This window comes from Mustela nivalis (assembly GCF_964662115.1).
Source record: "Mustela nivalis genome assembly, chromosome: 6".
NCBI classification, from domain to species: domain Eukaryota; kingdom Metazoa; phylum Chordata; class Mammalia; order Carnivora; family Mustelidae; genus Mustela; species Mustela nivalis.
In genome coordinates this window covers 6,326,574-6,343,291 of record NC_139025.1, presented here as the reverse complement: position 1 = coordinate 6,343,291, position 16,718 = coordinate 6,326,574, and the positions used below count along the sequence as shown (strand labels likewise).

Genomic DNA, 16,718 nt, shown 5'->3' with positions numbered 1-16,718 from the left:
GGCAGTTCTTGCCCTTGGCCCTGGGGGCTGAGGGGCGGGCAGCAGAGGGACATTGGCCTCGCAAGCCCCAGACCTGACCCCATGTCACCCAAGGCAAGCGCCCCCAGGGGTCTGCCCTCACAGACGAGCTCTTAGACCCGCCCCATGCCTGCATGGGCTCCCCTCGGAGGAACCTGGGTGGTTCCGAACCAGCCTGGAGCTCTCACATGCACCCATGCAGATGGGCTCCTGGGTCCCACGGGGGCTCAGATTGGAAATTTCTTTCCACTCGCACCATCCGAGTGGCCGTTTGTGGTCTCCAACACTGGGCAGAACCCCCATGCCCAAGGTGCTCCCCAGGGCTATGGCACTCTACCCAGCGGCTCCCCAACCCCGAGAAAAGCACTGCGCACCCACCACAGAGGCTTACAAAGAGCCTTTATTTATCTAGCGCAAAGTATACACTATCACAATCTTCTGTTACTCCTTTTACTAAAATAGTTCAAATCAGTGTTTTTACCACACTATCAAAAGTTCTAGCGCTTTTTCTCTCCCCAAATCAAAGTGGTTCAGTGGAAGGTAGAAACGGGCACAGGGGTCCATAGCTCCCAGCTCCACCTGGAGCCGGGCGAGGGGCCGGCCCCGGTTCTCACGGCGGGCACCCACCACAGAAAACAGCATGGCTGACGGCCCGGGGCCGGGAACCAGACGTTCCAGCCCGATTCCAGAAAGCAGCACAAATACCCCCCACCCACCCACCCACAGTATGAAAAATATACACCTCTACCGCTCCGCTCATGCATTTTGCTTGTTTCCTTTAAAAAAAAAAAAAAAAAATCAGTAGTATGTATTTTGTTTCTTCTCAAGTTTCCAAGAAAAAAAAAAATGAAAGGTCACTTTTTCTGTTTAAACACTGATGTGTAGTGTAGCTAATAACTTTTGGATAAAAATGTGCCACCCTAAAAAAATGTGCTCAGCAGATTCTGATCCCAGGAAGGGCTTGGCCACCTGGGGCGAGGCTGGAAGGGTGACATCCATCACAGTGGGAACTGAAGCCCCAGTCCAGATGTCACACGGGGCTTCAAGATCTAGAATCAGTATGAAACGTAAAGGGACCTTTGTGAAAGGGCACCGAGTTCAGCAACCCCCGTCCCCCACCACGAGCTTCGACAGCTAAGGCTCCAGAGGGGAGATCACCCCACATCACCTGATGCATGTCCGAGCTGCTGGCAGGGCTGGGACTCGTGCTTGCCTGGCCCCTGGCTGTCCCTGTGGTGAGGCTCCTCTGATCCCCTCCAGCCTGTGGCTCCCACTGCATCCACCCAACCCCTGCCCTGTGGGGCCAGGCAGAAGTGCTGCTGGCTTTTTATTTTATTTAATTTTTTAACAGCTTATTACGTCAGATGACTGTCACAGGTACAGTTCTGTCCTTGAAAGCCATCCCCATGCACTTGGCTCAGGAACACGAGCAGCGGTGGGAAGGAGAGGTCTGCGCCCGGCTCTGCTGCCTGTGTGGCGCACAGGAGGATCCAGGCAGAAACGCCCCACCTGACCCCCAGGTACCCCATAGCATGATGGACAGGGTCACCTCCCTGAGGCGGGGACGGTCCCTTCGAAGCTGTTCTCTGGGCCAGTGTACAGGAGACCTGCAGACACCAGGGCCCTGACTTATTGCTTATGTTCAGTGGTGGCCAGGCCGGCCTGATCCAGACATGACAGATGGGCTGCCGGATGTGGGTTCCACCCAAAATGGACCCACCCCCCACCTCGGGCCGCTCTGTGGTTCTTTGGACTCCCAAGATCCAGAGGGGAGCCTCTGTCCCCCAGCTCACTGCCCACTAGGGCAAGAACTACTTGGTACCATGACCAAGGATGTTCCCTAGCTTTCGATGCACACCCTAGTGAGAGGGCACTCACCACCTGACCTGCGGGCAAGCTCCCTTCAGGGAGAACCCAGAGCCCCCTGTAACACCCAGGGTGAGAGGAACGTGCCTGTTGCTGTCACCACACCCACTTAGCATTCCCTGGGCACAAGGGGGGCTATAAGCCTTTCCCCTGAGAGTGTACAACTCCCCCACGGGCGCCGATGGCCGACAGGCGGTGGGAATGGCGCGAAGTCCCTGCTGGGGCTCTAGGAACAGGGTGGCCTCCCCCATCCCCTCGCCTGGCCCCCGTCCCTTGTGCGGGCCTGGATGAAGCCTGCTCGCTGCAAAAGTGGCCTCCTGGGCTCTTCGAGTGGTTGAGGCATGGAGCCAAGCCCCACCAGCCAGCGGAGGTGGCGGGAGCGAGCAGCCATCATGGCCGGTGCCCCCCACCACTTCCCAGCATCTGTGAGCTCGTCTGTAATGTGCCCCAACCACCCACCCTCTGGGCCTCACCTTCCTCAGCAATTTCAACATTTCTCTATCTCATCTGTATTTGTATATGGTCATTTACACGGAAGGTCTCGTTTGATCCCGAGCCCCACGAAGAGGGCCTGAGGCTGTCCCTTCCCAGTGGAGGACACTGAGGCTCAGAGAGCGAGGTGGCAGCACCTGTGAAGAGGCAGCAAGGCAGTGGACCCCACTCGGTCCCCGGCTCCGTCCGGCCCGGCCAGCAGCGGCTTCTGCAGCAGTGGGAGCGCCCGGGCGTGCGGGCCACGACGGAGACCCGGGCTGAACCCAGCTGGTGGCCTCGGGTGGTGAGCATGGCCCAAAGAACCTGAGACCTCGTCTTCCCACCAGGGGCCTGGAGAAGCTGAGTGACTTGCTGAAGGTCACACAGCCAGTTAAAGCCAGAGCCAGGTCGGGCTCCTTCCAGAGAGGGCAGAAGTCCCCCACCGGCCAGCCCGTGCAGCTCCGTCCACAGTGACCCTGGCTGGGGCCGGGCTCTGGGGGATACCAGAGGCCCAGCTCGGCCCGGTGCTGCCCACCTGGAGAGAGAGCGTGGGGCTCGGCCCAGAGACTCTCCACACAGCCTCCTAACTCCCTGGCCCATCATGTGAAACCACAGAGATGGAGATGTCTCGGGTCCTGGGCAGGAGGGACCCAAAAAGCTAGGGCATGACCTGCCCCGGAGTGGGAGAGGAGACTCTGCAGCGAGTGATGTGTTCGGGGCTGGGGGAAGCACCCTGAAACCAAGCAGCAGCTTGTAGCAGGGAGCTGGGTACGGGGCAGGGCAGGGGGCAGCAGTGCCAGAGGAAGGGCCTCAGGGCCGCCAGCCACAGACACCAGGAGCTTCCCTGTCCACGATCGGACGCGGGCTCAGTGAGCTGGGGTTCAGGCCGCAGACGGGTGAGAAGGGGTGCCCCTTGGGTCAGGTCCAGCTGCCGGTGGCCTCTGTCCAGTGTGGGTAGCAGCCAGCGGGTAGAAGGCTCGATGAGGTGCCCCTTGGCCAAGGCCGGGCCCAGCCTGGGATGCCAGGCCCTGAGTCCCCACGCAGCCTTCAGCCTCCCGGCAGCGGGGCCCCAGAGCAGGGAGGAGGCTGTCTGGGCCGCTCTGCCATGGGGCATGGCCGCAGCCTCTTGTCTTCGTGTGCTGGTGCGTGAGGAGGGAGACGGAGGCCCGGCTGTTATCGCGCTGGACCCACGGGAGCCGGGGCACGGCGGGCAGTGTCCTATGTACAATTCACCACAGGAAACAAACACGGGGGCCTGCAACTCATCCTGGGTGCCCTGCAGGGCCAGTCCACGTCCACAGAGAAGCAGCCCTACAAAGGCCCCTTGAACTGGTTCCCAGACAGGTGCTGCCGGATGGAGGGCTTGGAGCCGGCCGCGTCCCCTAGTTTTCGCCAGACCACCTGTGGGTGGGGTAAGCTGTGACTGCGGAGCCCACCCGAGCCCCCCTGCTGACCCAGGCACCCACACTGCCTCGGGCCCCTCAAAATCACCCAAAAAGTCCCCATAGCCGTGGGGCCCAGAGGGGAAACTGAGGCCACGTGAGGCCCAGAGAAGCAGGAGACAGCAGAGGAGGTGGGTACAGAACACCTGGCCGCAGGTGAGGCCCAGGTTCTGCCCCTGCTGCCTCCTAAAAGGGTCCAGAGATAACACACCCCAACCAGGCAGGTCAGGGCTGAGCTCCCCGTCCTGGGCAGCCACAGAAACAGCCCAGCTTCCAGGAGCAAATGCGGCCCCAGCCTTGCAGGCCCTCAGAGCAGAGGGTCCTGCCCGCACCGCTGGTCTGAACACCACCTGTGTGGCCAGCAGGCACTGAGGGCCACTGTGGGCCACGGGATGGGACATGCAGGGTGAACGGACCAGTCCAAGGGGGCTGGGGGCGGAGCTCCGAGAACGGACAGGCCTGGAGAGGTCAGGGCCCCCACTCTCCGGGGGACGTGGGACAGGCAATGGGGGGAGGACTGGCCAGGGCTGTCCAGGCTCCGGTGCCTTCCCCCAGGCCTCCAGGTCACTCCGGGACCCGCCCTGCTCGCAGCCCCGCCCCCTGGGCCCCAGACCCCAGACCCCCGCCACCAGGCCCCGGGGAAGTGTCTCACGTTGCACATCTCACGGACGATGGCCTTCTCCTTCTCACTCAGGTCCTCCTCACAGCTGTCCTGGAGCTGCCGGTCCAGGTTCTCGTGCACCTCAAGGACCTGCGGGGAACCGGCCCCAGGGTCAGGGGGAAGGCTGCCCACAGATGCCAAGGATCCCAAGCCGCTGGGTCCCAGCCAGCATGAGGGGCATGGAGAGACCCATGGGGGGGTCCTCCTCCCTCACCCTAGCGACCCGCCCCCAAGATAACATCACAGCTGGGGGTGAAGCTGAAGCCGGGTCCCGGGGAGCAGGGAGGACAGGCTGGGGGGGAGGGGCAACTACCCTCAGACAGGTGCGCTCATGCCAACCGAGGGCCCCCAGCAAGCACCCACTTGCACACACAGGGTGAGTGTGTGTGTATGTGTCCCAGTCACTGTCCGCACCAGTTTAAGAATGCTGTTATCTGTGCAGACAGGCCTGCACACCCGGGGCATCCTGTGGGTGAGGGGCGGGGGGCACAGCCACAGTGGGTGTGGCCCAGTGAGCCAGCCCCCCGGGAGCTGTACCTGCGAGTGAGGACGGGCCTCGGAGGCCGGAGCCTAGTCCCACCCCAACCCTGCCCCCACCTCTCTGACTTAGAGGGGGTGCCCGCCCTCCCCTACCTGGCCCAAGTACGTTTCTGTCACTGGGATAGCAGATGGGTGACAACCTACTGCCAACCGACACCTCCAACTCCCTCCCCCAAGGTGTTCCCGGCTCAGGGCCCCTCAGGGCCCCTCCCCACCGCCCTGCTGCTCCGCCCCGCGCGGACTCAGAGCACATGCAGCTTGGAAGGTCTGGGGTCCGCACTGCACTAGGGACCTGGGCACCACCCACCCCTACCCCCGCCCCTGGGGAGCAGCTTCTGGGTGTGGGTGGGCAGGGCCTGGCCCTCACCTTCATGGCGTGCACAACAGCCTCGGGCTTCTGTCCCGCAGAGCTGTAGCCGGCGGAGGGGGGCGAGGACAGCTCAGGTACCGTGCAAGCTGGGCCCTGTGGAAAGGAATCGCGGGGCTTAGCTGGGCCCCAGCGGCCCCCGGGGGGTGGCCAGAGGGGCACCCGGCGGCAGGGAGAGGTCCCTGACTAACGCCGGAGAAGCTGGGGGCCGAGTGCTGCTGGTGAGGAGACGGGGTGCAGGGCCCAGGCGGGGGCAGAGGACAGGGGGCCGCCCCAAACCCCATCGCAACTCGCAGGCTCCTCTCCGCAGCCCACGTGCAGGGTCTGTTCTCTGTTTGCCAGAGGAAGTGAGGGCAGCTCAGAGAAGGGCGGGGGCTGGCAAAGATCTCCCAGCAAACCCCAGGGCTTGCCCCCTTCCCCCGACTCCAGGTGAGTGGGCTAGACTCCTCCCCCCCGCGGGGACACTCTTCTAGCCCTGAGCCCTGCCTCCCAGCCCTGAGCTTCCGGCCTGTCTGGCCACCTGAGGTGTGCCACCAAATTCAGCAAGCATTATTTTTTTAAATAAAATAAAATAATGAGTGCGTTTATTTATTTTAGAGAGAGAGAGCAGAGAGCATAAGCAGTGGGAGGAGAGGGGCCGAGGGAGAAGCTGAGCGGGAGCCCGAGGCGGGGCTCGATCCGAGGACCCTGGGATCACCACCGAGCCGAAGGCAGACACTTAACCTACTCAACCACCCGGGCGCCCCTCAGCAAGCACTTCAGATGGCAACCCGGCGCCCAGCTCCGCACAGCCCGGGGAGCAGGGGACAAGGCCAGGTGAAGAGGCGAGTCCGCCTTCTGGAGTCAGGCCCACCTGTGTCAGAGGCCCCACCTGTGTCTGCCCAGGGCCTCTAGCTGCTTTCCAATGGAATTACTGGACACGTTGGTGTACCTCAAGCGGTAGAGGGGCCCCGACTTCGGGCCCCAGTGGAGGAGGACTGGAGGATGGAGCTCCCTGGGGCCAACACAAGCCGGGAGGTCAGAAGACCCGGGAGTGGGTCTAACGGGAGCCAGCAAGCGCGGGAGGCCAGACAGAAAGCGGCAAGCGCCCTGGGAAGCGTGGGTGCAAGCAGCCGGGGGAGAGGCCGGGGAGCGGGGTGCCCTGCACATCCGTCCCTCCTCTGAGTCTCAGTTTCTTTCTCAGTCACTGAACCCAAGTGACCAGGTGGACTTGGTGAGCTGGTTTCTGGGGCCATCACCCGGGGAGCCTGCTCAGCCCAGCCATGCTGTGTGGGCTTGGGCAAGGCTCTGAAGTAGGGCCCAACCCACTTCGTGCCTCAGTTTCTTCATCTGGATGATGGAAAGGGTTCCGGTGTCCCAGGTTGTGTGCAGAGCTCCGGCACGCTGTCCGATGGGTGCAAAACACACACACACACACACGCACGTGCGTGCACGCACATGCCTGCCCGAAAGCAGGTGCACAGTCTGAGGTGAAGGCTGGGCGCCCTCCACTGTTGGCCAGCAGGGGGCGACAGCCACACGCACTCAGCCCTGGGAGGTACCAGATGCCTGGCCCCTGGCACCTCCGGCCTCCCGTCCCAATCTGTGCGTAGGGTTCCCTGAACAGCCTGCTCCCTCCGTAAGGGCACCGGGGGCTGCTTCCCAGAGCAAAGGCAGGAAGGAAGCCAGGAGTGTCCCGGACAGCCTTTCCCTGACCCGCCTCACCAGGCTGCCAATGAGCACGTGGCTGCAGGTCCTGCCCACGAAGCCCGCACCGGAAGGGTAACGGGTCAGAGGTCAACGCCGTGGGGCTGGAGCTTGCGGGGGACGCTCCCCACAGACAGCTTCTCCCAAAGGCCTCTCCGGCTGCAGCGGGAGGGCCAGCCCGGCGACACCTCCCACTTTCTCGGCACCCACCCCCGCCACCCAAGAAACCCCCTGACTTGCTATCTTCCTGCACCCCCATGTGACAGATGAGGGCAGGACCATGGGTCTGACAGAAGGCTCACAGCAGGGCTCAAACAGGGTCTGGGGTTCCAGAGCTGGTGGCCAAAGTGGGGAGCCGAGTGTGTCCCCAAGAGAACAGAAGCCACACGACCAAACGACCACTCGTCCAGAGCATTCGCAACGGTGCTTCCCATGCCGGGCGAAGCGTGGACACCGCCCAGACGTCCAGCCGCTGAGCAGGGGTGGGGGAGGGGGTGCCTGCACCCATGGAATATCGCTCGACAACAAAAAGGGAGGTTCGAGCCCATAGCATCGCCTCCAAAACACAGCACCCTGCGGATGCGGGCAGTCACAGAGGGTGGCCTGTTACAGGGCTCTGTTGCTAAGAAATGTCCAGAATGGGCAAGTCTGCAGAGGCAGGAGCACACCAGGGGTCGCCCCGCCAAGGCAGGGGAGAGTAGGGAGGGGTGGCTAAAGGGGGCAGAGTTCCTCTGTAGGGTAAGGAGATGTTCTATTGTGATAACTACAGCAATCTGCAAATATGCTAAAAACCAGTTAAGTGAGTCCTCAAAAATAAAGTCAACTGACGGGGCGCCTGCCTTCGGCTCAGGTCATGATCCCAGAGTCCTGGGATCAACCCCTGCGCTGGGCTCCTTGCTCAGCGGGAAGCCTGCTTCTCCCTCTCCCCCTGCCTACCACTCGTCCAGCTTGTGTTCCCTCTCTTGCTGTCCCTCTGTCCGAATAAATAAATTTTAAAATGTTTTAAAAATAAATAAATAAAGTCAACTGACTCGAAAAGAAGAAAGGCAGACGACCAGTCTCCCCCCAGGGACTGTCAACAGCCTTGCCCCTGTTCCCTGTACTCAGCCCCCTTCCGCGGCCAGCTCCTTCCACGGGGCCTGGAGTCCCAGGGCCTGCTGGACCCTGCCCCACGGCACCCTGGCCAGTGACCCCCATCAGGGAAAAGCTCGGGGGCCCTGGGCAGACATACAGCCTCTGACTCAAGTGGGCAGGGAGTAGGGGAAGTAGACAGAGACAGAGGTAGGGAGGGCGGGGTGAGCCTGGGGAAGAAAGGGGGTCCAGGTCCCTCCCCACAGGGTCACCCGTTTCACCATGGGATCCTCCGACCTGTGGGCTATCTGTCCCCCAACTCCCAGGACCTCACAGAAGACACACCAGGTGCGGGAGATCTGGGCCCCCAGCAGCGTCAGGCATGGAGGGTCCTTCCAGGGCCCAGCAAGGGCTTGCTGCCCTAGCAGCTCCCCAAGAGTGTTCCTATAGAACCTCTGGGCCTCCCCTGGCCCCGGCAGGTCACGAGATGGGCTGAGCCTCACGCCTGCCCTACAATGTGGATCAAGGACCCTGGAGGCACGGGGTCCCCAAGTGAGTGGTGCGGCCCTAGGGAAGGGCTCTTACGTTCTGCAGGGAGTCCTGGTAGGTGGGCGGGAGGCTTGCCAGCTGGGACTCTGAGTGGTACGGGGAGAAGCCTTTCCGCAGCGTCCGGAACTCTCCAGGGCCTGCCTGCTGCGAGGGAAGGGGAGAGGTTAGAGGGGAGTGGCTGTGCCGTGCCCTGTCAGGACATGGTCAGCTGCTCCTGCCTGCCCCTCCCCCAGCACCGGCTACACCCTCCCTCCCTCTCCCTGCCCCATCGTCCTCACGGCCACCCTGTGTTGGTGCCACAAGGCCAGAGGGCTTCAAGCTGCCCCCCAGTGCGTGCTTTATCAAGGTTTCTCGAACAGAGGAAACGAATGAATGAGTGTGGCCTCCCACGCCCGCCTCCTTCCTCTGCTCCAGCATCCTGCACTGGGGCCCCGCGCCTGGCCTGGGGAACACTCCCTCCAGCCCCGGCGGGGGTGGGGTGCTCCCGCCTCTCACAGGTGAGTCTGTCCCTGTGAGGTGCTCAGGCTGCCCTCAGCCTCTGCCCTCGGACAGGAGCTCCCAAATGTGAGCCCTGCGTCCTCCCCTCTCTGTCCACAGGAACCAGGGCCTGCTTAGGAAGGGGGGAGGGACAGAAGGCAGGAGTGCACGGACATCTATTTGGCCGCGGGATTTCCCTCAGGGCAAAGCAAATGCCCCCAGGAGCTGGAAGCCGGATCCGCAGAGGGAGGGGACCCAGGGCTCACGCTTAATCCGACATCGGCCCTCTGAGAAGGAGCCATCATGGCCTCTTGGGCCCTCCGCATCACTCAGAGCCCAGGGGGGGTTTCTGGCCCAGACAGCCTTTTCGACTTCAAAGGATCAGAGGGCATGCTGGGGGGCAGATAAAACACACAGAAGGTCCTGGAAGTCCCCAAACAAAGCCTGGAGGGCAGGGGTGGGTGGTGAGCAGGACAGCTCAGCAGCCACGCCCCGGGGGGGGGGTCACTTCCTCCTACACACCAGCTCCCCCCCAGACGCTCCGCCGCACTCCCCGCCTGCTCCCCTCCCGCCAACTGCCAGACCCTGACCCGGGTCTCACGAGTCTCCAGCCTCACCGACTCCCTGCGATCGGCTCTCCTGTCCCCATCAGACCCAGGCCCGACCCCTCGGTCCCAGGGGCCAGGTCAGAGGGCACAGAGCAGCTCCCTGTAAGGGTCTGGGAGACTGGAGTAAAAATGCAAGGCAGGCAGGTGCCCCTTGCTCTGGAGGCTTCCAGAGCAAACAGCCGACAGCAGATCCAAGCCCTCACCGCCTGCTCTCCACCCCCACCCAGGCACCCTGGCCAGAGCGGAAGGATTCCCATGGCCTCCGGGAGAACCTGAGTGTGAACAAAGGTCACCAAGAGGCACAAGACAGAAGTGGAGACGCCCCCTCCAAGGATGGCCCCTGAAGTGTGGCAGGGTATCCCCAAGAACCCTTGATATGTGATTGCCCCCCACCCCGGGGTTACGGCTTCTAACCAGAGCCATGTTAGTCCTCCCTGGCCCAGCCAGCGGTCCGATCTAGCAGCGCCCCATCACCAGGCACCAGAAAGAGGCCACAGTGCTGACCCTCACTGCCCACCCTGGGGGGCTCCTCTGCCCATCAGAGCACCTATGCCTCCCTGACTCGCCCACCGTGGGCAGGGGCGTCAACCCAGCTTCAGGCGAAGGCAATTCTCTCCCTGGCCAGGCGTCTGCGACAGTTCTAAACTCTTCTCCAGCAGTGAGTGTTCTAAACCCAATGACACTGCGCATCAGCATCCAGTGCCACCAGGTCCTTGTCGGGCCCTCTGACCCTATTCTGCGGGAACACACCTCACTGGCCTCACCAGGCTGGCAGAAAGGGACCAGGTGCAAGGCTCAGCCCAGCGCACACACATTGACATTTGGCCACATGGCCAAGGATTTGAGCCACCGCTCTCTCCGACCGGCCCCTGGCACCGGGACAGCTGGACGTTGCCCTGCCCTTCCCCCTCGCCGTCTAGATCCTTCTCTGTGCTCAGTCTCACCTCCCACACAGCTCCTCTGGCCCAGGACCCAGTAGGTTCAGAAGCAACTCACGTGCTGTTACTGAAAACAAAACAGGTTTGTGTGGCCTCCTCCCTCCACACCAGATAAATTCCTGGGGAGGAGGTGTGTGCACAGGGGGGCGGGGGGAGGGTTTAAATCAGCTTGTGCAATTCCCACCCCTGCCTTCAGCGATCATCTATAAATATTCGCACGTCCACAGAACTTTATTAGCGACCCAAAAAGCTGGCGGGAAAAACACACAATCTCTCTCATTAGGGGCAATGTGACTAATGATGCATCAAAATGAGGGACCATAATTGCACTTAAACCCAAATTAAAAATCCTGGGATGCGCCTGTCGGTGCCCTAGAAGAATGAAAGCCCGAGGTTTTTAACGCGGAGGGGCAGTGGAGCTGAAAGGGCCTTCTGGGGTGGTTGGGCCTGCACCTGCGGGGGGCTCAGGGTGGTTCAGGAAGCAGGGAGAGGAGGTCTGCCCCGCCACAGTCCCCAACATGGGTCCCTCAGGACACAGGGAGAAAGGATCTGTCACACAGAGTGGCGGGACTCCCACATCCTTAAAAGTAAAAGAAGCATCACGTGCGGACAGACTTGCCCCCTCTGGCAGGGAGGGAGAGACCCAGGTGGCCGCAGGGCTCCCAACTCCACTTAAGGACACAGAGCCTCTGTCCAGGGCTGTCACTGCACCGCCGCCAGGCTCCGGGCCGCCGTGCACTCTGGCTACCCCAGCCTCTCTGAACCCCTGGGGTCCTGCAGCGAGCTCCCCAGCCATCGCCTTCCAGAGGACTCCTGGGAAGGGCCCTGCCCACCTCCCCCACCTGCCTACTTGGGGCTTCCTGTCTGGGCAGCAGCTGCGGGCGGGCTCACTCAGGGCAGCTAGCCTCACCTCTCCTTCCTGCCCCCAAAGGGCTTGGGTCCCCGTGGGACCACGTGCCGCAAGAGCACTTCCATTGTGCACCCAACAGGGAGGCAGTGTCTGACAGGTGACACGGGGACTGCTGTGGGGTATCCGGGGTGAGCCCTGATGCTGGGACATCTGGAGACCACTCAGACCCCCGGGCACGGGCTGGGAAAGCTGGGTGAGAAGGGCCGTGGGAGGCCGGGGGTCCCCGCTCTACTGCCATTATGTGCAAAGCTGCCCGTGAATGCCAGCTCGGAGAGGGCAGAACCAAGGCACCCTGGTGGTGGCCGGCTCCCAGGAAGGGACAGGAGAGGACCCGCAGAAGACAGAGAAGCACACAGCACTCAAAGCAGTCCCCACGCCAAACACCACTGCAAACATGTCCCGCCAGGCAGCTCTACCTGAAGCCAGCTTCTCGGGCGGCCGTAGGGACGGGGCAGCTGGAAGGGAAGAGGAGCGGTGTCACCCAGCAGATGCCAGCCACGACCCTCCTCCCCGCCATTCCCCTCCCCGGATACCTGTTCACCCAAAGCTGCCGGGACCTCAGTTGGGCCGGGGTGGGCACCTCCAGAGAGCCCCCATGTTTTTAGAAACCCCCGTGTCTCCAAGGGCTGACCGGGAACCCGGCCCCCTCCCAGCCCTCCCAGGGCTCATGCGGGGACCCCGCAGACCCGAGAGGCCAGCCCACTACCCTGGCCTGGAGGGGCCCCAAGATCCTGGCATGGCAGCCGGCAGAGGCAAGGAAGGGGCACTGCGAGGCTGCTCACAAGGGCATCCTGCTACTACCTACCAGCCAGAGTTAATCTCCCTTAGTTTTCAGAGAACCCGTCTGCAGACCATCAAGAAAGACATGGCTGCTACGTGGCTGGGGGCCCAGAAAGTTCTGCCTCTAAGTGCTCCGAGCGAGCCGGGGAGGTCCCATGTGTGGCTAATAGGACTTCTCTGCAGGGAGATGGCACCACATCCCAACGCCCCACGCCATTTCTGGCCTTAGGGATGTGTTTGCTGCCAGGACCTCGTGGCTGCGGCTGACGGGACAGCGTGTGGTCTCACCCGCCACAGTCATCATCGGCCCTCACAGGTCCCCATGACAGCCCAGTACTTGTTCCAATAAGGTGAGCGAGGGACAGGCGCAGGACCCCGCAAGAAGGGGTGAGGGATTTGGGGGGCAAAGACTCATGAAAACCCAATCCCACCCGGGCTGGGGGAGTCAGGGCAACTCCTCAGCTCTCCAGGGCTCTGTTGTTTGCACGGAAATTAGGGTCAAGAAGGGAACCCGGCCACCGGGTGGCCCACGGCTCTCACCGCTGGCCAGCCCTGGTCCTCGGGCGTTGCGGGATCGTCGTCCCTTTACACCCGGGGCAGGTGCTCTTAGTGTCCCATCTGACAGATGAGAAAACTGAGGCCCAGAGAGGTGAAGCCCCTGGCCCCACACCACCCAGCTGGTAAGGCAGCACTTTGGTGATGTGAACCTGGCCCTGTGGCTCTGCCACCCAGCATGGGGCTCACAGTGGACAATGATTAAGCCTCGGGGACAGAGGTAGAACTCCCCGTCTCTTTCTGCCCACGCTGCTAGCAGACCATGTGCTCGGAGGCCAGAAAGAAGGGGTTTCCTCTCTGGCTCAGGGAGAGGCCGGACCAGCTAGAAGGTTCTGCTAACAAAGTAATGAGAGCCCTCCAGGGGTGCAGAGACCACCCCACCCCAACAGAGGGAACAGGACGTGGCCACCACCCTAGACGGCAAACAGGCAGAGCAGGGACGGCTCAGAGCCGGATAGCCAGCGACCTGTGTGGGAACACAGCACCGCGGAAATGCCGGAGGCCAGCTTCCCTGGAGGGCCTGGGCAAGGAAACCAGCCCTCGGGATCACCCGTCCTCCTCGGGGACTCACTCAGATGACAGAAGCAAGGTCCCAGCACAGGCTGGGATGGTGGCAGACTATTCCCCTGTCCCCCAGCCCAGATGGCTCAAAACGCAGACAAGGGCCATGGAGGAGCCATTCATTTAGGGACACAGGGGTGAGGAGGAAGGGGGTGGACCCCCACGGCCGCCTCCACTCCCTTCCATGGCAGCTCACGTTTTCTCGGCTCCTGGGCAAACAGGGAGGCTTCATTCACCACCCCAGTTGGGGTGGGGGTGGGGGGGGACCAAGGGAACCAAGAGCCAAGCCCCAGCATCAATGCCAGCCGCCCCCACCCCAACCCAGCCGGGCACAGAATCCCCCAGAAAAATAATAACGTGTGCAGGGGGCTCGAGATGAATCATCACAGAGGAAGCAGCTGTGTTGATGAAATTTTAAAGCCAACGCGAGAAGGAAAACACGAACTGCAATATAGTAATTTAGTTCTGTGAACACGCCGGCACATTTTTAATTAAAGCTATTTTAGAGTTAAATAGAGGCCATGAGGGGAGGGGCGGGGGCAGTGGGAAGGGGGGGCCGCAGAGGATCTCCGCCCTCTGGCCCAAACCCTGAAGCCACGCCCCCTGAAGGTGGTTCGAAGACGAATCCTGCTCTCTCCCGCTTTTCCCCAAAAGGGAGGTGCTCTCGGCTCTTTGCAGAGCTGGAGGTTTCTGAGCAATTTGATTTCGGTGAGGAGACTTATGTGCCAGCATCATCAAGTCAGACAAGCCAGGGCCCATGAGGTCCAGGCAGAAATCTCTCTCCAGGATTCCCAAATCAATCCCTTGATTACCTCCAAAGATGGCATACTCACTACCTTAGTGAAGCAGAACTTCCTTATTTTGGGCAAGAGCCAGCCTCCCCTCCTGCCTAGGACTCTGGGTGGGTAGTGGCCAGGGCCTCCCCAAGATGTAGCCACCCCAGTCTAGGTGTGCTAAGCACTGGAGAGGCCGATGTGACCACTGAGAACCAGCATCCCAGTACTTGAGTGGCTGACAGCCGAGCAGACCTGGGGGCTGGGCTCCCCAAGGGAGAATCTCAACAACTAGCAGCTCACAGGGCTGAGAACCCAGACTAAGTGCCGAGCCCCCTGCAGGTGGTTGGGGAGGCTGTCGGCAGGAAGCCATGCCTGAGCCAGAGGCCGGGAGAAAGAAGAAAAAGTAAACCCCTTCTTCTCTGGACTCTCCTAGAATGGGGCCAGGACTGTCACTGTGGGCCTGCAGCAGCCCCCTGTGCACACAAGTCCTGCTAGCTGGGGAAGGAGGTGGGCAGGCCTGGGCCTGGTCACCCCCATGCCCCTAGGACCATCCGTTACACGTAACATGTGCACGCCCATTTTCCAGGTGAGGAAGCAGAGCGGTGCCATCTAAGCTGCCACAGGAATACAGAAGCAAGTGACATTTGAGTGCCACCAGGAAACCAGGAGCAGGCCAGGGGGCCCCCCACTGTCCGTGTCGCTCTCTCTCATCTCTCCTGCATGGCTCAGAACAGCGGCGCCTGCTTCTGCAGCCAGCTCCACCGACCCACCCTCAAGGCCAAGCTCTGGTGACAGCAGGTGACAGGGACCAACATCCTGCCAATGGTCATGGCTCCTGGGAGCTTTTGCAGACTGTAGGTGGAGGGCCAACACTTCCACAGCAAGAAGGGGACAGGTGCACAAGGCCCTGGGAGGGGAGTGGGGCGCCGAGGCCCCAGCACCACGAGGCTGCCCCCTTCTTGGGGTGCTGGGTGTGGCCCTGACCCCTCTCACTGGGAGACCCCGAGCAGAGGCCCCACAGAGGAAGAGGCCAGAGAAGGGCCCTGGGTGCCCTGCCCCCCAGGACCCACACAAGCCCACATAACTACCATCACGGCAGCCTGCCTTCGAGAGTCTCCATTCATTCAGGAGAAAGGAAAGTTCTATCAGGGAAATAAGAGACTTGGGGCCCATGTGGCGGGTCTGAGCTCCCAGCATTCGCCTGCGTATGGCCGTAAGCCAGGGAAAAGCTCGTTCTTGTGCCGAATCCCAACCGCCTGCAGCAGCAAGCCGGGATCCCGGCGAGGGCCTGCATCCCTCCGTCTGATAGACATCTTTCCCCAGCAGGCCAGGCGTGGGCACAGGAGGCCGACAGAACTTCTGCGGCTGCCTCGGGGCCATGACCCCACATCTGACCCCTGGGAGCAGGTCTGAGCAGGCATGGGGGAGGGGGAGGGGGGCGGGCAGGAAACCCACTGCCCAGGTAGCTGCCAGCCCCCAGATGCCCAGACACAGGCACCCTGACAACCTCCCCCTCCATACATGTGGGCATGGGACCAGTGGACACAGCTATGGGGGGCCTCCCTTGTGACCCTGGGGTGCCCCTAGGCAGGATGGAGTAGAAGGGCCACCCCTCTGTGGCCTGAGCATGGGCACATTTCCCCCAAGTCCACGGCCAGGTCCACCACTGGTAACTGGGGTGTATTTTCCCAATGGGACAATGTGACCAAGACAGCAGGGGCCACGGGGTCAGGGACACTCCTGTCTTCGTGGAAAAGAGGCCACAAGCAAGGCCCAGTTGGACCACAGAACAACATGGCAAATAGCACCCTGAACCCAGGGCTCGGGTGCTCACCCCGCTTCTACGAGGGAACCGTGAAACAACAGGGAAAGACTCACAAGGCCACTGACCCGAGGCTTCGGGTCCAGATCGTGGTCCTGGCTTCCACTCTGCCGTCCAGTAGCTGCAGCGAGCAGGACGGGCACCTACTCCAAAGCAAAGGCCCCTGAGCCTTAACAACAGCCCCCACCACCCCCACTCCTCCTGGCGCCACTTCGGCCTCTGCTCCTGCAGCCCAGTCCACACCCCGTCCCCAACCCATGCCAGACCCCTGTGGAATGGAAGGTACCCCAGACCCCAGCCGGGTGAGACCCCAGCCCCCAGGAGCCAAGGGAGCCAGCATGCCAATGGCCAAGCCCTTCTGCCCCACAGGACTGAAAACCATATAAAGTTCCCAAACCAGCCTTGCAATTCGATGCCTGGCTCTACACCTGAGCGAGGGCGCGGCGGCCGCGGGGATGTGGGGGTCGGGGGTGAACCATGCACTCTGCCCCATCCTGCTAGGCTCTGGGAACTGCCCCCAAGGCCCAGGCAGGGGCGAGACACGGGGCAGCAGTGGTGGGGGCCGTGCTCCGTGCCGGGGCCCCGAGCCTCCCAGCAGCCGCCCAGCGGGCAGACAGGGT

General features: G+C 62.1%; 1 protein-coding gene across 4 annotated transcripts in view; it reads right to left on the bottom strand.

Moving 5' to 3' along the window:
* Positions 1 to 400: 400 nt before the first annotated feature.
* CCDC85C (coiled-coil domain containing 85C) overlaps positions 401 to 16,718 on the bottom strand; it is a 73,876-nt gene continuing 57,558 nt past the window's right edge. For 2 of the 4 annotated variants that reach the window (XM_082737691.1, XM_082737693.1), the window contains exons 3-6: positions 8,708 to 8,812; positions 5,366 to 5,461; positions 4,450 to 4,548; positions 401 to 3,756 (exon numbers count right to left, since the gene is read on the bottom strand). In XM_082737691.1, coding sequence (XP_082593817.1) covers positions 3,667 to 3,756; positions 4,450 to 4,548; positions 5,366 to 5,461; positions 8,708 to 8,812 — 390 coding nt within the window. In that variant the 3' untranslated portion in view covers positions 401 to 3,666. Of the gene's footprint in view, positions 3,757 to 4,449; positions 4,549 to 5,365; positions 5,462 to 8,707; positions 8,816 to 16,718 lie in introns of all 4 variants that reach the window. The other 2 variants (XM_082737692.1, XM_082737690.1) reach the window with 1 other exon arrangement.